The sequence below is a fragment of the Micrasema longulum genome, unplaced genomic scaffold (genome assembly GCF_059751315.1).
Source record: "Micrasema longulum isolate JH-2025_06_02 unplaced genomic scaffold, ASM5975131v1 h1tg001822l, whole genome shotgun sequence".
Classification (NCBI taxonomy): domain Eukaryota; kingdom Metazoa; phylum Arthropoda; class Insecta; order Trichoptera; family Brachycentridae; genus Micrasema; species Micrasema longulum.
In genome coordinates, this window is record NW_028278996.1 from 1 (window position 1) to 26902 (window position 26902).

At 34.1% G+C, this 26902-nt stretch overlaps 2 protein-coding genes across 5 annotated transcripts; one reads left to right on the top strand and one right to left on the bottom strand.

Moving 5' to 3' along the window:
* Window positions 1-2584: 2584 nt before the first annotated feature.
* On the bottom strand, window positions 2585-17870 carry Surf4 (Surfeit locus protein 4). 2 transcript variants are annotated; one of them, XM_088238043.1, is made up of 5 exons: window positions 17344-17870; window positions 9048-9311; window positions 6529-6759; window positions 4986-5165; window positions 2585-3029 (listed from the first exon to the last, which is right to left on the bottom strand). In XM_088238043.1, exons 1-5 carry the CDS (start codon window positions 17392-17394, stop codon window positions 2943-2945), a joined length of 813 nt encoding a protein of 270 aa, XP_088094169.1. In that variant the 5' UTR covers window positions 17395-17870; the 3' UTR covers window positions 2585-2942. The 2 variants fall into 2 exon arrangements, with proteins under 2 accessions (XP_088094169.1, XP_088094170.1); XM_088238044.1 differs by lacking the exon at window positions 17344-17870 and adding an exon at window positions 12454-12609.
* On the top strand, window positions 17172-22544 carry ubl (Ubiquitin-like protein 5). 3 transcript variants are annotated; one of them, XM_088238048.1, is made up of 3 exons: window positions 17172-17310; window positions 17864-18063; window positions 22402-22544. In XM_088238048.1, exons 2-3 carry the CDS (start codon window positions 17886-17888, stop codon window positions 22443-22445), a joined length of 222 nt encoding a protein of 73 aa, XP_088094174.1. In that variant the 5' UTR covers window positions 17172-17310; window positions 17864-17885; the 3' UTR covers window positions 22446-22544. The 3 variants fall into 3 exon arrangements, with proteins under 3 accessions (XP_088094174.1, XP_088094172.1, XP_088094173.1); XM_088238046.1 differs by lacking the exon at window positions 17172-17310 and adding an exon at window positions 17649-17695; XM_088238047.1 differs by lacking the exon at window positions 17172-17310 and adding an exon at window positions 17656-17783.
* Window positions 22545-26902: the final 4358 nt, after the last annotated feature.

A 26902-nucleotide genomic window follows, 5' to 3' on the forward strand; every position in this document is an offset into this window, starting at 1 on the left:
TGTAAACATTATTGACATACCAGCAAACTCCCGCATTATGATCTCTCGATCGTAATAGTGTGATTGTATATTTTCCGTGTAAATTAATGTCAAGTTCTTATGAAAACATAGTGCGCATACAAACTCTAATGACTCAGTACAGTTTTCTCAGAATATCGTATTTCTAATTGAAGGGAAAAATAAATAAGAGTTATCATTTTGAGGCTCGCCGATGAATAAAAATATAAAATTTCTTTCGTTACCTAAGATTACATTATATTTATTTACACATTTCAAAGGTGTCACTACCAACCGTCAGCTTACCATAAACCTGAATACAACCATGTTATAATATTTTCTTATTTCATTTAATTGACATTTGCTTTGTGATTATTTATCGATTATTGACACATTACAATTACGGTAGAGAACATTTTTGAAAAGGGAATATGGAAGTCTTCAAGTAATTTATTTTCATATAGTACACTGGAACCTCTTTTTACACTGTTTCAAAATAAGGCGGCACGAAAACGAAATTGTAAAACAAAATTGAGCGTTAATTTAACATTGCGTAATCCATACTTATAAAGGCAAAAGTGTGTTAACAGGTACACCAATCTCAGTGTATTTTGATCATTTTTATTACACAAGATAAGATTATCAGTCTTACGCTTCAGATACCAGTCCACGGACTATGAAACATTTTAGTGTAAAAACGCCCCTAAAAATAAATATTTCATGTCAACCATGTCGGGATTCAAACCCGAGACCTTTCGCACGGCAGGCAAACACGCTGAACACACCACAAGGCCGACGAAAGCTTAAATAGTGAGTGTAAAATAAATAAAGTTCAAAGGTGTTATGTTAGTGTGATTCTACCAAATTATTTCACCTACATTAACATGATTGACATTACATAAACTGATATAAATTTCTGTACGATGATAATTCATAAAAATACATAAATAAGGAATGATATTAAGTACATTTTTAGGATTTTACTTACAAAACAAGGCCAATGGGAATGATCGAAGTTAAATTATTCATAAGAAACTAATTGAGCACAGCCTAAGTATTTCAGCTAGATTGTAAAAATTAATCTCCATGTTGATTTTACTATGTAATATTTCACTGTCCCTGCACCCGAAGCGTAAGACTGATCACCTGAGTCTAAAGATGAATTTTGCATCAAAATACAGATACACAATCAGATGCGGATGAAGTAATTATGTACGCCTTAAAATAAAATCATTATTAAATGGCGGTCGGCCTATTCCGAACAATCAATTCAAACATATTTTGGAAGACGGGAAACATTGGACTCGGATGGCAAATAAATATTTTATACGACCGTGGGCTGAACTAATCTAAGACCTGGTTGTTTTAAAAATCAGAAGTAATAATTTTAATAACATATATATTTATATCTTCTTTTATTATTAAAAAAAGTATATATAAAAAAAACATTTTTGTATGTATAATATTTTCTTCACTAACTTTGTACAATTAGCAGAAATCTGATATTGGTTCTAAGTTTATACAATATATTTAAGTTTACAACAATTTAAACGAGCACTAAATAAATAGTCCAGATCTTGTCTCGATGTCCCTTACGCATGTCGATGCTTCATTTATTATCTTCTAATGTTTTTACCCGTTCTGATATTAACATATTACAACAGACACGAAGAACATTTTACAGAAGGGAATATAGAAGTCTAGACATCCACAGGGCTTGTGACCTGTCATTGGCTGGTTTAAGTGGCCACTTTACACACTGTGTAACATTCACCATTCTGCCTATATCTGAACATCTATATTCCTTCGACTCTTCCATCTGTTGACGTTTTTGAAATCAAAGAGCTTTTGTAATATTGTGTTAATATTAACCGGACGCGGAGCTATGAGAAGTTACCTATATAGGTTTAAATGAAGACATGATGACTATTGTCCGTGCGATGATATTTCTTCACAGAGTATCGAACATCTGTTATTTCAGTGCCCGTTTTTCAGTTTACAACGCCATAATCTTGAAGCAGAATGCAGGAAAGATGGAATATCCTTAACAGATATCCACACTGTCGTTAAAAGTAGTTATCACCCGCCATTGTTCTTGGACTTTGCAACAATGGTGATTGGACTCATAAAGGTAATAAACCAAAATCAGTGATCAAACATCCCATTTCCAAGACAAACTATAATGATTTTTTCCGAGTACCTTAGCCTTGTACATGACCCGTAAGACTATACTAAATACAGGGGTCCAAATGTATATTGAAAAAAATATATATTAATCGCTCCCTAGGGGGTTGATCCAGCCCTTGTCTACTAAAATTCGGACAAACTCAAAACATTGTTTTATTCTTATATTATAATATTTATCCCTATAAATTGTATAAATGGACAATGTCCATAAATAAATAAATAAATCTGTTGTTTACTATAAATATGTATGTAAAACCGTTGGTTTCCCAAATAAAATAAATAAATAAATATATATAATATATACACCGGACCCCCATTTTACAGATTAGAAATAACGCGGTGTAAATGTTTTTTTTTTTTTCAAACATAATTTAACAATATGTAATGGCAATACTAGGTATTTGGAGTCTACGTATCCACCGTGTAAAAAGAGGTCCCGGGGAATATTAACTATCTAATACTTTAATAATATTAATACAAATAAATATAATATTTTGATACATATCAGATATTTTGATATTTACACTATTAATTATGTTTGCCTAATCGAAAATGGAAGTATTATGTACTTTTTCAAAACTTTTACTTCTGATTTTTTAATTATTTGTAATGAATAAACAACCAGCGCCGAGTTGGTTATAAGCGGGGGCGTATTCGCATCGGTCAGATGGCTCACGGTTGGTAGAAGCACGTTCTATAATTTGTTTCTATGACTATTAATATAGTGTATATAAGTCTCGCAGTACAAGCGCGGTGGACTACCACTTCTTCTTGTGTTCGTCCATGGACACGCCTCCCGGCCCGAGGGACACGATCATGAGTAGCCCGCCGATCACGGACAGCGTCTGTAAATAATGCAAAAAATTACAATTACAAATACAGTCAAACTTGGTTATTACGAGGAAGACGGGACCGACTGAATTTGCTCATTATATATAGCATTACTCGTTATACCGGAGACAGGTTTTTAAATCACCATTGCGTATTGTCACTATTGAAAATTATGATAAATGCTTACAAACATACCACTTTCTAAATTTCAAATTCAGATAAATAAACATTAGTATTTTTTCACAACATTGACAATGTGATAAGGATAAAGAAATCTTTACACATCTCCATATTTCGCACAATACAATTGAAACATTTCTTCCTGTTAGTAGTCATGTTTACAATTCAAGGGTTAGGTTTTAACTTATATGACATCACCCACTTGTAATGTTCATTATGCATTGACCATAGAACATGAATAAAAACATTGTAAAAACCCCCAAAACAAGGATGTCATTCATAAACTACAAAAAAAGTTGTAAACTGTAATGAGGTGCCGAGCCTGTGCTTACTAAGTTCACAAATCTGCGATTTTTTACACGCAAATTCAACCACATGTGTGATACTTTGTCAATGTTGCCGGCGAAAACACCAATTAGGTACTTAGACACTTACGGAGTATCATAAACGTAAACCAATCCCAGCGCCCAACGGCGTCGGTAATAAGTTAGTCCCCCATTTGGATTTTATTACTTGGGTTCTTATTTCGAAAATTATGTTTTTGAACAATTGAAGTGTTTTTGCTCAACTGTTTACAATATTTTTGTTCGGTATGCCCGCGAAGAAGCTCGATATAAAAGTGAATAAATGCATGGAGAAAAACACAAACTAAAATGTCAACTAATGCGTCCTCATCATATCCGAGATCTTGCTATTCCCGTGACCAGTTCGACTGTACATTGAATATAACTGTACCTTAAAGCTGAAAGGCTGGAAGTCACATTTTTGGCAAAATTGAGTTATGAATGTCATTTTGTTCATATATTCAGATTCTATTAATGCATCCGGAAATTCGGCATCTTATTCCATCGGTGGGTGAATAATAACAGTGTGATATCGCACCCCCCAGTCTAGAATGCCACAAGTCTAAATGCGTCAAACTTTTTTGTCAAGATTTTGAAATGTTCAGTTTTTGACCACAGATCCATACCAGATAAAATAGAATGCATTAAAAATAATTATACTGTAATATACAATCAATAAAAACAACGAGGAACTTCTGCCCTACAGAAGATTGGATAAAAAAAATGTTTTTTTACGCAGGGTAAAAATTAGAGCATTTAAGTATATGGAAAAGTAAATGTTTTTTTTTCATTTGTTCATAGACTATCAAACTCTAAGTAAAGTCACATGTTCTAGTCGGTGAGTTCTGCTGATTTATTTATTGACAGACTTATGCAGTCCATTCTAACAATAAAAAACACAATTTCTTATAATAAAAACAGGTACTAATCAAATAAAATACTAAATAAAATTAAAGCTAGGACAGAATATAAAAAAATTGTGAGTTAGTTTGCCGAAAACCAGAAATCCATCGCAACAATATCATCGGGTGATTTGGAAGAACTTGCGATGTAGTTTTTTTTTTAAAGAAAAATAAATATTTGCGTTCTTACAATTTACCCAAATATTCAATTTTGAGGGCCATTTTCAAACGAGTCGTAAATAACTAACTTTTAGAAAATGGGAAACAAGCTGAGGAAGTGTGGGATTCGAACCACGAACCTTTGAGTCGTGAGTCCGAGGCACTAGCCACGGGACCACGACCGGATACACAAACTTTGACCAAGTACTTAGTTCATTTTTAATAAAATCTTTACATGGATTTGTTACATATTTTTAGCAACTTGGCGGTAGAATTAAATGCTTTAATTTTTAGATGGTGTTTTAGTACTAATTGAATTTACTGTTTTGATATATTGAATCATATATACCTAGCTAATTTTTTAGTGCGCGTGGAATGGTTTTACCTGGAAGAAGTCATATTTGAGGAAGTCTCTGAGGGGTTTGTAGCTCGGTACGGCCCACCAGGCGTTGTGGTAAAGGTTGAGGATAGTCAGCATGGCCACCAGAATGAGCGCCGACAGCTTTGTCTTGTAACCTATCGTCACCAGCACCATGAGAATGCTGCCGAATATGTCCTGAAGTATCTACAATCACATTAAATACCTCGGATCAATAATCGGAAGAATGGGTGAATGGAACAAATCAGGGTTAGCTTATATATTTATATCAATTATATGGTTCAATGCCCTTTTTATAAAATTACTTAAATTATTACACCATCAGTAGGTAATTTTTTTTAACTATTGAATAAAGCTATACTTTAACTTATTAATAACTAGACGAATGTGTAGGAAATTCAATGTATGACAGGGTTACGAATGATGAAATCAGGCGAGAGTGTAAATCTGAGTCAAGTATAATTGATAAGATTAAGAAAGGGTCTCTGAGATGGTTTGGTCACATAGAACAAATGGACGACGAAAGAATGGTAAAACAAGTATATATGGCAAAAATGAACGGTAACGTGAGACAAGGACGACCAAGGAAGACGCAGCATGATCAGATAAACCAAAATCTTAAGTCTGGTCATGTCAAAAGCAGAGCATGTATGAATATGGAAGAAGCTAGGAATATATGCCAGGATGGACGTGTGTGGCGGTCCATTCTCTACTATAAATACTAATATTTAACTAAATGTTATTAAATATTTGTATACAACCACTTACCGACTTTTCTGCGTCTACCGGTTTCGAGACGTACCCGTCTCTTCGTCAGCACACCAATTAAACCAACATGCAAAACCCACTATACACCTACATCATAGTTGTTGCGCAAAAATATAAAACCAACACGACATGCATTTTCATAAGCACATGCACTGATTAAAATATAAACATATTCCACGTTGTTTGAGAAATAGTTGTAAAAAGAGACGGGTACGTCTCGAAACCGGTAGACATAGAAAAGTCGGTAAGTGGTTATTTACAAATATTTAATAACATTTAGCAAAATGTTTGGCCACAAAGTTAATGAAGGTTCGTAGGTTTTCACGGCCTTCAGAATACAGATAGTGTTTTTCTGGGTTATTATGCCGTGTTTGTGGGCTTTGTATTGCCGACGTTTCGGAGCACATTGCAGTGTCCATCTTCAGGGCTGAAATTCAGCCCTGCGAATTTCAGCCCTGAAGATGGACACTGCAATGTGCTCCGAAACGTCGGCAATACAAAGCCCACAAACACGGCATTAAATAACCCAGAAAAACACTATCTGTACAAAGTTAATGCTTTAAATATTAATAATATTATAAATCCCATTTACCACATGATTAAAAAAAAAATGTATGGAAAAAAGATTAGAAAAAAGCTTCTCCTGCACAATTTACAATTTGTCGCTTATGTTGTTCTGCCGATTATGACTCGATATGACGAAATTGTGACAGAATAAGCCTTCTGCTCGGGTGCATATTTAGTAATGTTCACTATATGATTGTTATTATATCCAGTTTACCTGAAGGAAGGACATTTCAAATCGCAGCAGCGTGATGAACATGAAGGCCAGCAGCACGCGCCCGGTCAGCTGCAGGTAGTTCTTGGGCTTGTTATCCCCCAGAGAGGGCACTCCGGCGAACAGGCTGCGCCCCTCCACCCGCGACTCGGCCAGCACTAGCAGCAGGGCCCCGATCAGGGCGAGGTTCCGGAACAGGAATTGCACGTCCCACAGTATGCTGTAGGCGAACGTCTGCAAGGGGCATACGTCAAAGAGATATTAACATATTACGACGGAGATTATTACAACAGGCGGACTCCGTGGTGTAGTGGTCAAGACGCTCACACGCGGAAGGTTCCGGGTTCGATTCCCGGTGAGAGCACAAAAGTAAAATGTGATTTTTCTCAAGTTTGGGTGTTCGTTCTGTGATTCGCCACTGTAATTGTGCCTCCCTTCCTGTAGTAGAGCAAAAAAAGGGAGTGTAATGAAAAAATAACTTCTTTAAAAAAATTCTTTAATTTTATAAAATGTTGTTTTCCAATCAATACCACTATTGTACAGCACCCTTGAGGTGAAAACGGCGCTTTTTAAATTATCCAAATAAAATATATATATATATATTTTTTTTATTGAATTAAAAAAAAAACATATTTGAATAATTTTATGTAGTTACTTAACCTTAAAAACACAAAAATGAAAATTTGAATAAAATTATATTTTCCCTAAATATTAGGAAATATTACTTATATGGTATCACTTTTTTTAGTATGGCAACACATAATTTAAATTGTCGTTTATATCGCGGCAAAACTGTTTCACACTTTTATGACAAGTGTTTGAACTATCTCCTTTCTAAATTATGTTTATAACTTCAAATAATATTTCTTTTACCAAATTTTTAAACTTTCTGCATCGTAATTATTTACTGATGTAAAGACTTTATTCTTCATGCGTCAACCCCATGTCACAATTTAGTAAAATGTCAAAATTAGCCACTTAAACAAAATGGTCAATTACACTGAACCTACTTTGAATTTAGTTTGAGGCAACAATTTACGCATTTTTTTATTTATCTCAATTTTATTCACCATTTTGGGCCAACGCGGCAACGCGCGGCTCGGAGTCTTTTGACAGAACGAAAGAGATTTGAAAATTTTTCAACATGAAACCGAGTTATGAAAAATGTAAAAAACGTTAATTAGGGAGATATTTGAATGAGAATGTATGGAAAAAAATGAGACCTAAACATTTCGGCATAAAAACCAGAAAAATGTAAAATTGAGGAACCTAAAAACGAGGTTGTACTGTAATTAATTAACTTAATTAAATTCGAAGAATTACAAGAAAACCTCGTACAACCGTTTTGCTGGGATCTACTCCTGTAACCGCATAATCAGAAATGTGTCAATGACTCTTTTAAAAAAAAAAATATCTGATGTCCAGCAGAGAAGTAGCCTTATTTTAAGCGATGCATTCAATTATTGATAATGTTGACGGTCTAGAAGACAAACCTGCTAAATAAAGAATTGGTCATTTTTAAGAAGAGCAGTTTTAAGTTGGTTTTTTGTCACTGTTTTAATATCACTTCACAAAAATTGGTATACATATTTAATAACAGGGAATCTATATAAAACTAATTAATGTAAAATGAAAACGGAGTGTTCTCTGTTTATGATAGTCTCCATCTAACATGGCTCAGCCTGTTCTAAAATAGAGTTTTTTTACCTTTAAAGCATAAGTAGTCCTATGTTAATAAAACAATAAAATTATTAAAAAAAACTAAACTACTTAATTATAAATGCCTAGCTAATCAAACGTAAGAAATTAAAAATCGTTATTATACAAATATAAAGTATTTATATATGTGCCAAGAATACATGTTACTTAAACATAAATAATATAGTATAATATATAATAAAAAACAAATATAAAGCAACGAAATACATAAAAATATAAACAATATGTGTAAAAGTACTACGTTTTTTGGTTTACATATATTTTTCAAAAATACCTCTCGCTACACTTTTTATATGTGCAGTTATTTTTAATTAAAAATTTGTTTTACATTTTGAGTCTTTTATATTTGCAATAAATCATTAAATATTTTTAAAGCAATTATATTGCTTTTTACCAAAGGCGGTTGATACAAATGGGACAATACAGTTAATTTGTGTTGCTGAACTAGTGTTTATATTTTGTTGGGTTCTTTTGACCTCACTTAATTTATAATAAAATTTAAGTAGTAGGCACATCACAAACAATTGTCTTACATCCAATACCTTTAACTCGGCGAATAGAATATGAAACTAAAATTTAGAAAGAGACGAAAAATTATTGTTCTAGTGAGTGCAAACGGTACGACACGTTCAACATTTGGCATTCAAATTCTGAGCCTGTTTGTCTTCTAAATTAGGTAATAAAAAAAAAACTATTTAGGTTTCAAAGTTAGGGGCAAGTGCTTTAGCATTAATTTAAAGCAAAACCTCGGACCGGTTTCCCGATTAAAAGACAATGGTTTATACTTCTATAGCGTGTCTCACCTGTAGAACGACGATGAAAAACAGCCCCCCACAAGCTATGTGCACTTTGAGGCGCCCCAGAACCATGACACAGCCGCCGAGCTGGCCGATTAGGTTGATGAGTACGAAGCAGGTGGCCAGGAACTTGCCGCATCCCCATGACATGTCCATGTACTCCCGCTGCTCGTTCCACTGGAACCACATGCGAAGACCGTCCTCCAGGAAGGTGCTGATGAGGCACAGCCGCGCCACTGTGGGCAGGATGTGCTTACCTTTGCGGATCACCTGAGGAACAAAAAACATAATTGTTTATTGGCATTACAACCGAGATATTTCGGGACATGAATACCTAGATGCTAATTCCAAACTACTCTGTGTATGTTTTTAAATTTTTATTATTTAGTAATTTACAATTTTAGTGTTTATTTATTTATTTATAAATGGCACTCTAACATGATATTTATTTATAATAATTCCCTTTTAACCTGATTAATGGTGAATAGGGAACCACATTGGTACACCAATGGCAGCGTATTTTGATCATTTTTGCTATATGAAGATAAGATGATCAGTCTTGCGCTTCAGTTGCCAGTCCAGGGACTATAAGTTTTTATTTACAATGCCAGAAATATATATTAAGATAGATTTTTAATAAGTGTCAAAATTAACAATTAAAGAATTTTCAAAATGAATCATTGTTATTGAATACATATGACAGTATAACACTCACATGCACACCCTCCCTCATTCATTCACACATACACACACACACACACACACATGAATACAAACGTCACACACATACAATTACGTAAACTCTTTTTCTTATATATTATGTATTATTAGATTTACAGTGGATTTTTTCAATTGGCTCTAGTATTGTTAATATATTTCTGCTTATTTTTTCACGTAATAGTTGTAAAAATCCCAAATAAAATAAAATAAATAAATAATTATATTGAGTACATTCTTTTATATTGATCTGCGGTCAAAACTAGCAAATGCCAAAATCTTCAGCATTTTTTCTCCGTTTGACGCATATAAATGAGGTGCAATATATTCGTAAGCTTTTTCGACTGTGCCCGTGTTAAGCCATAATAATTGTAAATTAGGAAAATAATAACTAGTAAGATGAAGCCGCAATTAACTGAGGGCGCGATATAATTTTTTATTTTTCATAACTGCGCGTACAAAATGAAACATTAAGTAAAATATCATATTTGAAAAAAAAAAGTGTTGCGGACTCGAGGATCAAAAAGTCCAAAGTTCAAATCTCACTCTCACAACTCGGTAAATAATAAGAACCCAAGTATTTATTTTTTAATTCACTCTAGTCTTAACATTTAATTTCAAACAAACAAAAAAAAAACTCAAAATGCGCGTATTGAATACGGATATACAGTGGAATAAAGGTTTAATATAATTCATTTTTACTGCCTGTAATTTTTTTTATATTTTAGATTCAAAGCGAAAAATGTAAATTTCACGTTTACATCAAACTAAAATCAAGCAAGAAGTTATTCCAACGTTGTATAAATGTGTGTGTACCTCATGCCTCTGAGATTTCGTATCGTTTGTCTGATATTATTTTTAGTACTTATTTTATCAACAATAGTATTGTAGCTGACGTTATATTCTTTTAGCTGTGTTTATCGACGTGCGTGCATGAGAAGATGTATGAATGTGAAGGAAGCAAAGGAAGTGTGCCAGGACAGAGTGGTGTGGCATTCTATCCTCTCTGCCTACCCCTCTGGGGAAATGGCGTGATGGTTAGTTAGTTAGTTAGTACTATAAAATGTTAAAATCAATTTGTTATTTGGATTAAATTTGTCTATGGTCGATAAATATATATGAACCTACACGGCTAATACAATGCTAATTTAAAGCTAATTATAAAAAATAAATTTTTTAAAATCCCAGTCACACTGACCGCCACCGCGCATATTATTATTATTAATAATACACTCGCAGATATTAAGCTGATGCGTGTATATCAAGTGTACGTGGTTATTGAACATTATACATTGCTGTGTGCATCTAGTTAACATTCACTGAACTAGCACCCATCACTTTCCCGGGAAGCCATTCCATTTCTCCGCCACTCGGTTTGTCGGGAAGTTCTTCCCGGGGTTGGATGAGAAGGAGGCAGTGTTACGTTTCAATGAATGACCTCTGAGATGGCGGTTTTCAATCATAGTGAACATTGATTTCAACTTGGGTACATTATATTGCTCAGTTAAGATCGAGTCACCACGCTGCCTCCGCTCTTCCGGTGAACTTAACCCGAGCTCCCTTAAGCGGTCCTCGTATGATTTATTTCTTAGAGAAACTACCATTTTAGTTGCTCTTCTCTAGACTTTCTCCGACGACTCCCTTTTTTAAAATAGGGACTCCAGATTTGGTAGGCATACTCCAGGAGTGGACGAACATATGTTTTATAAATGTTTAATGCATAGAACAAACTGTACGCAGCGTATCAAGCTAGCGGCCTTTTCATGTCCACTCTAGACGGCGTTCGGTTGTGGTGTGGTTCGATGGGGGAACTGAAGTACATTGATCGGTCGATTGTTGTTACTTTCCGAGGGATTAAAAAAAACATTTTAAAAATATGTGGAAATAAATAAAGTTTTTGTGAATATTATTAAAATTACAAAATACATTTTTTTATTTATTTATTAACGTCTTGAATGAAAGGTCAATCTAATTTCTCAGTAAATTTTAAATTATTTTTATTATTAGTTTGCGAGGTATATAAAAATGTCAAAAAAACTTTCAAGTCTAGCTAGCATCAAAACTAGCTTTATTAAGATACAGCATGTTGCTATAACATGGGAAAGTGAGAAAGTAAAGCTCTACGGAAATTGTATACGAAAAAATAAAACATTTGATTGTACGGCAAAGTTTCTAAAAAATGACTGAAAAAATGAATAAAAATGAACTACTTTGAAACGTCATAAGTTCGTGTGAACACATGTTTCCAGGCCGGCCATGTTTTTCGACGTTTTGCGTATTTCAACATTCAACAGGTATAAATTAGCGTAAGTGCGGGGCTCCACTTTTATATGTCATAAAAACTGACCGACTTGAACTCGTGACGTCACTTTTCATTTGTTTTTCAAAATTATAAACCTCAAAAAAATATGTAGACTTAGTTTAATAGTTTATTAACAAATTATAATAAAATCACTGAACTTCCTCATTGAGGATTTGAAATAGGATTAGCAGATCAGATTTATTATTATATCATAGAATCACTTTGTAAAGGGCCTTTGGAGTATTATATTATAAAAATGGCAATACATGTCTTCCGCAAAAATAATAAAACATATATTCATACAGTCGTCTTTAGCACTGTTGTAAAACACATTTTTAAAATTCTAATTGTAAGTACCGATCAAACATTGTATAAAATTAACATGATGCCTACCCATAGCCTGAACCTCGCGCATCGGGACAAATCAGAGCCGTCAAACATTTCGAAAGAACAATCTGCCTACAAAGGAGAAGTAACCACGCGGCGGTCAAACCGAAATCAATTAAGCGAAAGTAAAACGCGCATCGAGTTCTGCTGATGCTACAGTGTTCTGTACAAACAACATTCATCAAAATGTGACAGCGGGTAAACTAATTTGGCCCTGAAACAGTACGGAACACCTGGCCCAATATTGAACTACAAGACTTCGAACTAAAAATCTAAATTGGACGACTCGTGAATATCTTATATAACAAGAAACAGGTAAAGGCTTACTAGTTCTAGTTCCTAACAAGTGAGAAGTATAAAATAACACTAGAATCTCTTTACGACGCCGTCATTATATATTTATTTATTTGATTTAGAAAATATGGTCATTCATATTTATATTTTAAAAAAACATGGAAATTATTATTCTACCAAATCCCAAAAGGAACACTCCCACACTACCAGAAGTCAAACTAGAGGATGGGTCATGGGGTCTACCGCAAACTCTGAATTCGGGCAAAGAAATTTCAGGTTTCTGGGCCCCAAAATATTCCTAATTCTTATTAAACCTAAAAATTGTACAATTTTATAAAAAAAATTAAACCGAAAAATTGTATAACATATTCAGTAGAAAGTTTAAACAATTTAAGAATAAATGTGAAAAAGAAATTAAATAATAAAATATTTTTAAGAAATATAACAAGAAAATCGTAAAGTACTGATTCTATTAACATATTACAACAGAGATAACATTTAAGAGAAGGTAATTTAGAAGTCTAGACATCGACAGGGCTTATGACCTGTCAATGGCTGGTTTAAGTGGCCACTTTCACACTGTGTAACATTCACCATTCTGCCCACATTTGAACATCTATACTCCTTCAACTCTTTCATATGTTAATGTTTGTGAAGTTAAAGAGCTGAAACCTCTATTTATGCGGGTGAGATTAATCTGATTGAATTATTTCACCTACATACTGGCAACGCCTGAAAATCTTATTTTTTCAATTTCTATACTTCTTCTTCTTCATCTCTGTTGTAATATGTTAATATAAACAGCTCCCCAGGGAGTTGAATTCAGTCCTTGTCTACAAAAATTTGGACAATGAAAGCATCCACCCCTTTCCCGAAACTGTTCATAAAGACTTGAGTCTTTCTTCAGTTTCGCATATCAATATCAATTTTTTTTATAACTAACTAAGCGAAAATTTAATATATCTTTACAATCAAACCGTGAAAATAACAAAACAAATAAACTTTGAAAACTTTCATTGTACCCCTCACTGCAGTTTTGTCAGTTTGTGATCAATCAAATACACATGGTCAGCACCATCACCTTTTTCTAATTTCCCAGTATGACAGTGGAGGAATACAGTGTTAGTTCCAAATTGAGACCGCGGCCGCACGCTCCAGATCCCGCATCGGAAAGGAAGAAGAACGTAGTAATACAAACAAATCAATCAACGACTTGAAACCCAAATACATATAGGAAACATTAGAATAATTTGCCCTATACAACATGCACTCAATCAACAGAAGAAAAACAATATGTATCTATACCAAATCACAGAGCAACATCAAATTATAAAGACACTACCGGCAAAATCCTAACACAGATCCTAACATGATCCCTATCGAACTCGGACGAAATTACTTTTAAAAATTTGGACAAACTCAAAATATTGTTGAAGTACTGTTTCATCCGAAGAGATACGGTTGAGCAATGTCTTTACTCTTCCTACTGGCATTACCGTCGGCCGGTCGGTTCTGCAAGCGGAAAGACAAAACAGCTTAAGCCGCCTCGAGTATCATTTAAAATGGTAATTTATTATTAAAAAGAAACACTATAATATTTTAGTTTGTTAATTAAAGTTTTGAAATAGAGTCTTGTTTCAGCTCTCCTGAACATATTTCAGAATTACAGATGGTTCCTTCCGCCATCTGACTACCGAAATGTCATACCACAAAGTGAAAAATGAATGAAAAATAATAAAAAATAGAATAAAAAAAATTTTCAATGTTGGTCAAGTGTGAGATAGATTTTATCGATTGGTGTAAGATAATTAATTATGTATGCAAGTAGTACACACTCAAGTTTTACTACAGTGTTAACAGATAATTGGTTTCAGATAAGCAATGAAGTAATGTAAGCATTTATACTTTACTGTCATTAATAAAAAAACACAATTTGTGATGATAAAACATTGATATGTACATCGGTAGTCAGATGGCAGAAGGGACCATCTGTATTTTTTTCTGTTTTATAGTTTTCAATAGTTTTAATAAATATTTCAGTAAATACACATAGAAAAAAAAAAAACAAAAAAACACTGTAATTTAGAATGGTAATTCATTATTGAAAAGCGACACTAAAATATTTTAGTTTGGGGATTGAAGTCTTGAAATTGAGTCGTATTTATCAGCTCTCCTGAACATTTTTGAAAATTAAAGATGGTCCCTTCTGCCATCTGACTACCAACATACTGTAGCTGAGCGTAGAATTATATCATATTATTGATAAACTTATGATAAATGTTCGAAGGACAAATTAATTATTCAGTGTGGCCATATATGAAGCAAAAATTTGTCACATGGAAAAAATAAATATCCCCTAATTAACCACTGTCTAGGGCGGTGTTTCCCAGCCTTCTTTTTACCATGCCCCACCCCCCCCGTAGTCTTTTTTAATTAAACAGCAGGTAAGTTTTCAAATCATATTGTAATATGTTTGTAAACATACGAACCCCTAATGGAATTAAATAAAACCTATTCTAATACATATATTATAACTGAAATGATTACAAAACACAAATTGAAAACGTAGAACTAACGTAGTGGATGAATAATTAAGAAACCTTTAATTGACTACGGTCAAATTAAGTTTATGGCGCACCTGTCACTTGGGTATTTTACCATAAATATATAATGCAATGCCAAACCTTTTATTATTTACATATTGATATTTAAACAGGTGTTTAAAATTAACAATCTTCTCTCGTACTGAAACATTTTATTAAAATTTTAATCAAAAATAAGTTTGACAATGATTGTGGATAAAATCTGGACGGGATTGATTTTTATTTATTTACGGACATTGTTCATTTGTACAATTCATAGGGACAAATATTACAAAATAAGAACAGTTAACCCTCCCTCCCCGGTGATGTGTAGCTAGTACACATTGCGTATAATAACTATAATATCTTTATAAATATAATAAATATTGGGTTTAGATTGTCAGTATTCCTCCATTACACATTTACGGATCGAATGAAATAATTTGTTGTTAAATAATGAGAACTTATTAGGCACAAAAAAAGCATTTTATCGGAAATCGGGGATAAATTATACTCACAGTATACCAATGTTTCGCATTGTTGCGTATGAAGAAATGAGTAAAGAATTTACGCCCGTCGCAGAGTCAGTCACGCAGTCCAGTACTAGCTACTTCAGCGATACCCGATGGCTTTTTCATGTTTTCAGCAGTTAGATTTGAAATATTATCATCTTTGAATTGAATTATGGTTAATTAAAGCCATTCCCTATAAATATTCCATTTTTCCCTTCTTAAATCTCTCATTTTTTAAATGTGTAGTGATTAAACAGCACCGTAACGCGCGGGTTTTTTTAGGACAGTAAGGGAAAGGTTAAGAACATTAAAAAATAATAAAAGAAGCATTTCACAAGGCAAAAATTCGAGCATTTAATTGCACGGCCAAGTTTCTCAAAAATGTATAAAAAAAGTGATTAATGAAGTTTCAAACTACTTTGTCCCGGTGAATCGACCAACCGTTTGGTATATTTTGCGCTTAGTATATTTTGCAGCGTTTAGTATATTTTGACAACTACGGGGATCTTTTTGCTATGCTGAGACAACTCGCGGAAGAGAACTAGTGACGTCACGGGAGGAATAATTTCAAAATTACAAAACTTTAAAAAAATCATAGCGATGAGAATGCGATACATAAAAATAAAATTTAAAAAAAAACTGGATTAGTTTGATAGTCAATAGACAAATAAAAAAAATTCGCTGACTGAAAAGTTGTGAAAAATAAAAATGTTGTCAAAAACGAATCAATACCCGTTTAGTAATACCTATCTAAAAGAAAAATGTCATGTTTGATGTGGTGCATTTATTTTCATTATAAAGCTTCAGTGATATCTAGAAGCATGTACCAAATATCTACAAATGTCAAAGTTCAAATGTGTTAATAATTAAGGAACCATTTTGATGCCAAACATGTTTTCAATGCCAATTTATAAGAATAAAATTAAATCAAAGTAATGATGAATAAACAAGTTTTCAAAAGATTAATGACCTAGCCAATTATTTAAATAGGCTAAGGCTAGTTAATCTAAGAAAATATGTCCTAATAAAATATTTGAAAACACTGTTTTTATTTCAGCCATATGCAATTGATTTTTGACGTGACAAACTATAAGTATTTTTCTAATAAAAAGGGCTATTTATATTACGAAATATGCGTACTTTATTTCGACAGGTGGTTATTCACAGGCCGACATATGGACAAAATATGAGACTTAAAAGCCGAAAGTAGGTTAGGAACCATTATGTCTACAAAATGACAGTTCTCCGCGTCCCGAGAATATAAATCCATTTGACAATTCACAGCGTCAACGGAGCTCGGTAAACATAGAGCGAACACTCGGCGATCGATTGATGAATTACAAACCGATATTAGTAAAAGTAAACAATTTTATTAATGAAAATACAAGTTATGGGTGACGTGACAGAAATATTCAGCGGCAAAAGTGAAATTTTATGTAATAAAAATAGAGAATACTTTAGAATGATTAAGAAAAGTAAGAATATTTTTTAAGGTGTTATTTATTTACCTGGTCGGCCACATCTTCGGCATTTGAAACATATTCATTCGGGATATTCATTTTCGACACAGACACCTCGAAGAAATATTTTACTGAAGAGTTGAAGAGTGATGTGGATTTTGGTTTACAAATTCCGGTCAAGCCGTACACTAAATTATGTGTATACTTTTTATTTACAGCATAAAAGTAAATTTTATTGTTATTATTAAGGTTATAATATTATTTAAACGTTTTTTTATATTCAAATATACCTCAAAACTGTAGAAAATTCAAAATAGGATATTTAATATGGGCTTTTGTCAGGAAACACTACAGTCAATATGGCGGATGAGTGAAAGCTGTCAAAAGTGGTTCGAAAGTTGTATGTCCATAAATTAAACATTTCTAGAGTTATAATTGTGTTTATGTTCAGTTTTTATTATTATTTGCATTTCCTTTGTGGTGTCCAAGTAATTCCTTCGTTAATGCTCTTACGTTACCTCGGGCTTTAGTGTTTATTCAATTTTAACCTTACTTTTTTGTTTTGTAGAAGCTGTAAACAATACAAAAAAATGTTAGAAATCACTTGCAACGACCGGTTGGGGAAGAAAGTGCGAGTGAAATGTAATCCGGACGACACGGTGGGAGATTTGAAAAAACTTATTGCAGCTCAGACGGGCACCCGATATGACAAGATCGTTTTGAAGAAATGGTACACCGTATTTAAGGATCACATAAAGTTAGCGGACTGTATCCTTTTCAATTTGTGTTTAATTCAAACTTATTTCTATATAAAAAGAAAGGTTTTGCTACCCCGGTAGATTGGTAGTATGCGAATGTCGATCTTATTTTATTGATAATGGATTGAGTTTTTATTCTGGCATTTCTTGGTGGAACTGCATTTTAATTATAATAATAAAAATATGTGTATAGTTTTATTCCATTTTTATTTATAAATTTCTAAGTCTGACGATGTCGGTCACGACAAAACCCGGTTACTGGTATAAATTTATAAATAAAAGTGGAATAAAATTATATACATATTTTTATTTTTATAATGATCAATAATGGATAGACCAATGGATTGTTAAGTTTTTGTGATGAATGGATGCTCTGTTTAAATCTTCGATAAAAAATGTAAATACAAATCACTTTCGTTAAATATATGTTTTTATCTCAGTGTAATAATGCTTAACCTAGAGAGGAGTCCTAACGTAGAAAAACCATTATATTGGGTATTAAGTTAGCTACAGTTTGCAGCAAAACAATGGGCCGTACTCAGGTCGAGAATTGCCAATTGGATATTAATTTGCATTGTAATTACTTTTAAATATGTACCTGTGTATTTATCATTGCAGGGTTATTCCAATCTATTTTTCTATAATTCGTCAATCCTCCGAGGAATCAAATCTGAGGTTTTTATGTGTAGGTATTGATGAATTTATTTATTTAATACTTCACAACAATGTATTTCCTAATTGAATTTACAATGTATTCCTCACTGGGAAAACCCGTGCCGAGGAAGACATTTTACAATTTTATTTTAGAGTGATAAATATATTTTTTACTCAATAAATTGTTTTAGATTTTTTGCATATATATTTCATTCAAATACAAACACATTGTTACAAGTATCAACTAAGTGCAGGTAGCTTAGCTTGGATTATCGGAATTATAGGGTGACTATAGTTTCCGGGTTGATTCCATTTCTATCCATTAATATCATTTTTATTTTCTGTTTGAATTTTGAATATGTTGATATTTGATATGTCGCGAACAATTTTCGACAGACATAATATATGGGATACAAAGTCAAACTTGGTAAAGATAACCAGACGGAGTTACCAAGAAGAATAGGACTATGTTGGGCTACTTTCGGCAAACTAAAATATAATTTTGAAAATAAAGAAGTCCCTATATGCTTAAAAAGACAAGTCTATGAATCGTGCATATTGCCGGTGACAATATACGGACTAGAAACCATGTCTGCAACACATAAAAGTAGCCAGAAATTAAAATGCGCGCAACGATCCATGGAAAGACAGATGCTCGGTGTACGTCTGAGAGACAGAATAAGACAAAGAAATAAGGTGCTGAACCAGAGTCGTGGATATCACGGATCTTGCTGCAAAATTGAAATGGCAGTAGGCAGGACACTCGGTGAGGCAAAATGATGGCAGGCGGACACCCAGAAAAGTGGAGACCATGGGCAAACAAAAGAAGTGTTGGAAGGCCACAAAAAAGATAGGTCGATGACATCGCCTCGATAGCCGATAAAACATGGGTGATGAAAGCGAGCGGTAGGAAGGAATGGAATGGAAAGAAAAGGAATCCAGCAGTGGAGAGAATAAGGCTGAAGAAGAAGAAAAATAATAAGATGTGTAGGTATATGTTATGCCCGCTATAGCCGTTGAAATCATGTCTCATTTAAGAAATGCCGTCTATAGTCATCAAAATCGTGTCTCTCATTTAGGAAATGACAGCTATAAACGTTAGTCCAAAAACATTACTAGAGAAAAGACGGCTGTAGCCTACTTCAAACTGAAGTAATTCTATGGTAGGAGATATTTTGTCCCTATAAAAAATTATGTCGGCCTCGTAGCGTAGTGGTCAGCACATTCCCCTACCATGCAAGAGGTCTCGGGTTTGATTCTCGACATGAAATATTTATTTAAAAATGTGTTTTTACACTAGAATTTTTCGTAAGACTGATATAACAAAAAAAGTGATCGAGATTTGTTTGCGATTAGTATACCAATGCAGAGCTCTATGTACCATTAGGTGGGGAAAGTGAATGATTATGATGATGATAAAAAACAGTCAGCATCGAGTGTCTCAGTATGCTGACAAACAACCAAAACATAATAATTATAAGATCAGAACAACTAATCAAGGTTTAAAAAATAGGCCCTTACAATTATGTATTTCAATTTGAATTTCAAATATTCTGCGTATTTTTTATCAAACATTGTACACTGCCCGATTGTATGAAGTGTTTTTAACACTAAAATAATTCGTTAAATACTTAGCAATATGCCTAGGCATAGCTTTATACCAGGTTTATAAGTAAGACCCAGAATGTTTTAATTTAAGCTTTAACATTCGTTCAAACTCACTCCTGTAAAATAATATGTATTTTTTTAGAAAGTACATATTGCAAAATGACACACAATTTCCATGAAAACATTAAAGTTTTCTGGAAAGCTGTGAAAAACTCCCGGAGTAGCAGTGAAAGCGGAGGCATGACAGTTGTTAAAGATAAGGATGGAAAAATGGTGACTAGTGAGAGTGGAATAAAAGAGAGATGGAAGGAATACTTTGAGGAAGTTTATGAATCGCACACTGGTAACTCGGGCGGTGCCGATGTATCGACATTATCCGAGGTGTGTCTGAACGCAAATGATGAGGTAAGTCAGATTAGTATGAAAGAAATTATCAGCGTTGTCAAATGTATGCGGAATGGTAAAGCGCAAGGGTATGACTGTATTGCAGCAGAGTTTATTAAGTCGGGTGGCAAATTAATTCTCACATGGCTACATAAACTTTTTAACTTGTGTCTCAAGGAGGAAAGGACTCCACCTGATTGGAGGAGGGCAGTTGTTATGCCGTTATACAAGGGAAAGGGTTCTAAGGTGGAGTGTGGGAATTACAGAGCTATCAGTCTTCTGAGCGCTGTCGGCAAAATGTATGGAAGAATACTGATAGAAAGAGTAAGAAACGTGACCAAGGAGAAAGTATGGGATGTACAGAGTGGATTTATGAATGGTAGAGGATGTATGGATCAAATATTTGCATTACGCAATATGACAGAAAAGTTTTTGGCGAAAAACCAGAAGCTTTTTTGCGCTTTTGTTGATTTGCAAAAAGCATTTGATCGAGTTGATAGGAAAAAATTATGGATGGTTCTATCGGAGTATGGAGTGAGTGACAACCTTGTCCGCGCTATTGCTTCCTTGTACAAAGATAGTGTAGCGTGTGTAAGGGTAAATGGGTCATTAACTTCCTGGTTTGACATCCCTAAAGGAGTCAAACAGGGATGTGTAATGTCACCGTGGTTATTCAACATATACATGGATAAATGTATGAGAGAATTGAAAAGTATGGATGTGGGAGCGAAAATGAGTAATCTTACTGTCAGTTGCCTTCTGTACGCCGATGACGCAGTCCTCCTAGCTGACAGCGAAGAGGAACTGCAATCCTTGGTTACAAAGGTTTACGAAGTGTGCAAGGAGAGTGATTTGCTAATGAATGTGCAAAAGTCGAACGTCATGGTCTTTGAAAGAAATGTAACTATGACTGAATGTAAGATTGTAGTAAATGGAGATAGTTTGAAACAGGTCGAAGAATTTGTATATCTGGGTAGTATGTTTACTAGAGATGGAAATATGGACAAGGATATTGAAAGGAGGGTTAGTGCCGGTAACAGAGTTAATGGTGCCTTAAAGTCTGTCGTAGCAAATAAGTGTCTATCGCAAGAGGCTAAATTAGCAGTTCATAATGGAGTTCTGGTACCAACCCTAATGTATGGAAGCGAAGCATGGAGTTGGAAAAAAAGGGACGAAAGTAGACTGAATGCTGTTGAAATGCGATCCCTCAGGCGAATGTGCGGAAAAACAATGTATGATAGGTGCCCTAATGTCGAAATTAGAGCAGAATGCAAGGCTGAGTTAAGCATTATCGACAAAATTAAGAAAGGTCTTTTGCAATGGTTCGGTCATGTGGAGCGAATGAATGATGAAAGAACGGCTAAAAAGATTTATGATGCGAATGTGTCTGGTATTAGAAGTCGAGGAAGGCCGAGAAAGACATGGCATGATCAAGTACAACAAATTCTTGAAAGTGGTCATGTGAAAAGTCGGAATAATCGACGTGCGTGCATGAGAAGATGTATGAATGTGAAGGAAGCAAAGGAAGTGTGCCAGGACAGAGTGGTGTGGCGTTCTATCCTCTCTGCCTACCCCTCTGGGGAAATGGCGTGATGGTTAGTTAGTTAGTTAGTTAGTTACATATTGCAAGATCACCGTCGATATCCAAATCTCGACTGGTGTAATAAAATGTTATCATTTTCCTTAATTTTACATAACTCAGATGAAATACACGACGGCATGAACTTGGAATTGTATTACCAATGAAGATCAAAACAGGACACAATATGTTGTAAATATAGCAAGATGGAACCTCCGACATGGATTGTTATTTAAGCATTTAATATAATTTACTTACAATAAGAATAATAAGTGTTTTCTTTCTTGAATCCTAATGTTGTATCGTCACAAGCGCAAATAAAATTGGCATTTCAATTTGTCATGATCAGACGTGACGCTACTCAGAAATATGCCCTTGTGTGAGTACAAATAATTCAGTTTTGGGGCACATTTTCAAAGAGTTGTAAATAACTCTCTATTAGAAAATGGGAATCAAGTTCTGGTAGAGCAGGGTGCGAACCTCGGGCCTGAGCCTGCGACACTACCCACGGGACCACAACCCGATTATTACAATTCCCTTCTGTTGTTTTTCTATATAAAAAAAATTGTGAACAATATTATTTTTTAGTTCACTGATTTGTCCTCGAGATGTACCACAAAAATGGAATTAAATCAATTTTTGTCACATCGACAGAAGAAGGTTGAAATAAAACCAAAAACATTTAATTTAAAATTTATTTTAATATCAGAAATATGACAATTTGGCTAATTTATCACTAGTCACTATGCAACAAAAATATAACAATATATTGTTTATAGATAAGTACAAAGTTAATTTAAAATAGTTAACAAGTAAAAATAATAAATTTGAGAATAATCTATTTATAGATATTATTGTTATGCGAATAAATGTGGCAAGATATGTGTTTTCTAATTTTGTACTAAGCATGTACATGCGGCGTTCATAGAAAAATAAAAACAACAAATAACCAGAGCCAGATGCAACAAGTTCAGTTGCCACAAGGAACCGGACACTTGCTTACAAGGGAGGGAAGAATAATATGCTCGTATCAACTTACAAACTATATATCTCCGTCCCTTTTCAAGGACAGGATGCAAGTGCCCCTCAGGTATCTGGTGCTGCAAATAATATTGGTACACACACTTGGGTATATTATGATACATCGTTGAAGGAAATTTGGATTGCTGAGAGACAAAATTTACACTGTTCAAGAAGGGGGAAGTAAATACAAAAAAAAGTATTCTTTGTTAATAAAATTCCAGTCAAATGGCGTATGGCCCTCGGTTGGGACGCGGAGCTCAAAACTCACTCTGCAGAGTACAACTGATTTATTCACAAAGAGTACAATATTTCGTGTAACATATTAACAAAAATAAAGTATATGGTTTATTTTTAACTGTATTTTTTCTGTCTTTAACAATTCACGCTTTGTCCCTTACAGCGTTTCAAATTTCCATCGATGATATGTACAGAGTTATGAAAATGAAGGACTCAATTTTGTGCGGCTATATTTCCTGAATTCAATAGTAAAAATTCTCTCCATTTTAAAAAGATGGTAAATTTATTTAGTTTCCTAGTAGGATTTTATTTATCGCTGCAACTAATTTTGTATATTTATCATTGCAACTCGTATCGATGGTCTGAAGGCAAACCTACTAATTACAGAACTGGTAATATTTCGGGAGAGCAGTTTAAAGTTGCTTTTTTGTCTTTGTTTTCGCGACTACGATTTGAAGAAAATATGAAAAATTAGTGTTCTTGCAAGTGCAAATGGCATGACATACTCATTTAATACATTTGGCATTAAAATGCCCAAATATATTTTTTTGTACTTAACACATTTGTCTTCTAGACCATCTATACAATAGAAGTTTTTAAGAAAACATATACAATTTAAATTCAGTCTACCTGTGTTTGAAACAAAATATGAATCCCCGGACTGGTATTCTAAACGGTTTTATACCGCGACATAGCGGATACTTACGTACTAAATACGCACTATAACGCGATATAAAATCGTTCAGAAAAGCAGCCCTGAAGATTAATTGAAATCTTCCATAACTATCAAGTGGAAGAATGATTTTATCATCATAATACTAATTATTGATCAAGAGCCCTTACGGCGCACTGGACAATTGAATAAACACCTTGCTAGAATGAATCTCTCCGAAACATCTAAATATAGGTTCTGTAACATCACCAGGCAACTGGAAACCACCAGGAATCACCATGGCGAGTACATTCAATGAGCAATTGTCCTGGCTGCGGAATATAAGAGTAGCACAGGACCGAGATGCTTTCGCTGCAGTGATTGCCAACATTAGGGGGACCTGACAAGGCACCGCAAGAAGAAAACGAACACCTATGCTTTATATCACAAAAGACGCCACATCCTCGGGGGACCACTGGTTTAACCTGAGGATGTTAAGAGCGTTTACCCGCTACCTTATAGCCCGATACTCAAGGGTCTGGGCTTGGAGGGGGAGATTCATCAATATGAGAACACTCCCTCCACTAAGACACATGGGCTTGTAGGACGAGAATTAATCGACGGAAACCTGTCACAATCGATCTGCACCGGTCGCAGATGACGTCAGGAGCTAATATACCACTGACCCCCATTTTAAAAAATAAGAATAATGGACTTTTATAAATAATCAATCAAAAAATTGGCCCTCCAACTAAAGAGCATTTGTCGTTGGTATCAACCAATTGGAGCAAACTAGATATCTCTGTAAAGTGACAACATGCTTCTTTGGGTGAGGAACGATTTCAGCTACCGATAACATGTGCAGGCAAAGTGGGCACATTCAACATTTATTATCCGTATACAATATAAACTGTAGACAGAGCCGGCATCGATACCGGAAGAGGTCCATATTACAGCTCGTCTATCAGTGGTGTGTCTGACTCCTCAGATACTGTCTTTCTTTGGACATATTGCTAGACGTGAGCCAGACAATCTAGAAAAGGCAATAATGTCTGGCCGAGTTGAAGGTAGGAGAAGCCGGGGTAGAATCCCATATAGATGGACTGACCAAATAAAGGAGGCTACGGGGCCAAAATTTTATGTGTCGGTTCGTCGGCCTGAGGACAGACTGGAGAGGAACAGACTAATCGGAAGTGTTCATGGTGGTCACGATCCTCGGCATTGAGGGACCGACTTGGAAGAAGAAGAATATATAAACTTTATCAAAGTACTTCAAATTTTCCACTAGTTTGCAGTTTAAAAATTTGGTTACAAAATTGAGTCAATCATTTTAAAAAAGCTTTATGACACTGTTAGCTGCCAAAATAATACAAAATATTATTTGAGCTAAATTTCAATAAATACATCATACAATAAAATTCACAAACATTTCAATTGATTGCCAGTGTTCAATTTGGAAGAATTTTTGTAAAATAGTTTTGAAAAAAACAAACAGTTGAACAAATAAACTTGAACATATAATATTGTCACATCTACCGAATTGCAACATTAAAACGTGAATGAGGAAGCTTAGTGTTTTGGGAATGGTTTTTTCAAATGATTTTTGAACATAAAAACAATGAAACAAAATAATTAACTATTTAACATATTTTCAATCACACGCATATTTTATCATTATTCGCCAATCATAAACACTTGTTTACAGGATTGGCATGATTTAAATGTCATGATTTATTTATTGCGTATGCAGACAAGTGGTAGAATTCCATATTAAATTTGGTAATGTATCAAATTATACCAAATTGCTTACTAGAAAAACTAAGACCATAATTTACAAAACTCTTCTCAGACCGGTCATTGTATATGGTGCCGAATGCTGGGTTATGACCAAAAGAGATGAAAATATGGTATCAGTATTTGAAAGAATAATATTAAGGAAGATATTTGGTGCTGTTAACCAAGACGGAGTGCGGAGGAGACGGTTTAATCGGGAATTAGAGGCACTGTATGGCGAACCCAACATTGCACAATTCATCAAAATAAGATTACAATGGTCGGGCCGTGTGCACAGAATGAATGATAACCGCACCCCAAAAAATATTCTTTATACCACTTCGGAAGGCAGACGAAGCAGAGGCAGACCAAAATTAAGATGGCTGGATAATGTGGAAAGTGGCATTAAAGCGATTTGCCTGAGGAACTGGAGAAGAACCGCAGGGTGCAGGGACGAATGAAGACAACTATTGGAGGAGGCCAGGGCCCACAACGGGCTGCAGCGCCACTGATGATGATGAATGTATCCAAAATAAAACACGTTTATTAGATTTTAATTCTTCCTTATTTTGAAAAATATACAAAAGAGTATACTGTGATCCGTTTTGTCTTTTTAGGACATTTTCAAACTAACTTAAATATTTGCAAAGTTTATTTATTTACTAAAAATAATTGCTGTTTAGTGATTGAGGATTTCTATACAATATATATCACATAATGAAACCTGCATAAAACACCAATGTATAGTTTCGACAATTTTTTTCAAAATAAACCTGTATAACATCAATATTAACATCAAATTATTATATTCATTTTAAAGTCGTACCCTTACAAATATTTTAAATAATGGAAGGCTAATAAAATATACTCAGTACACCCTAATTGATTTTTAATTACTTCACTTGTCTTGGCTTGGCTTGTATAGAAATTAAACAGCAA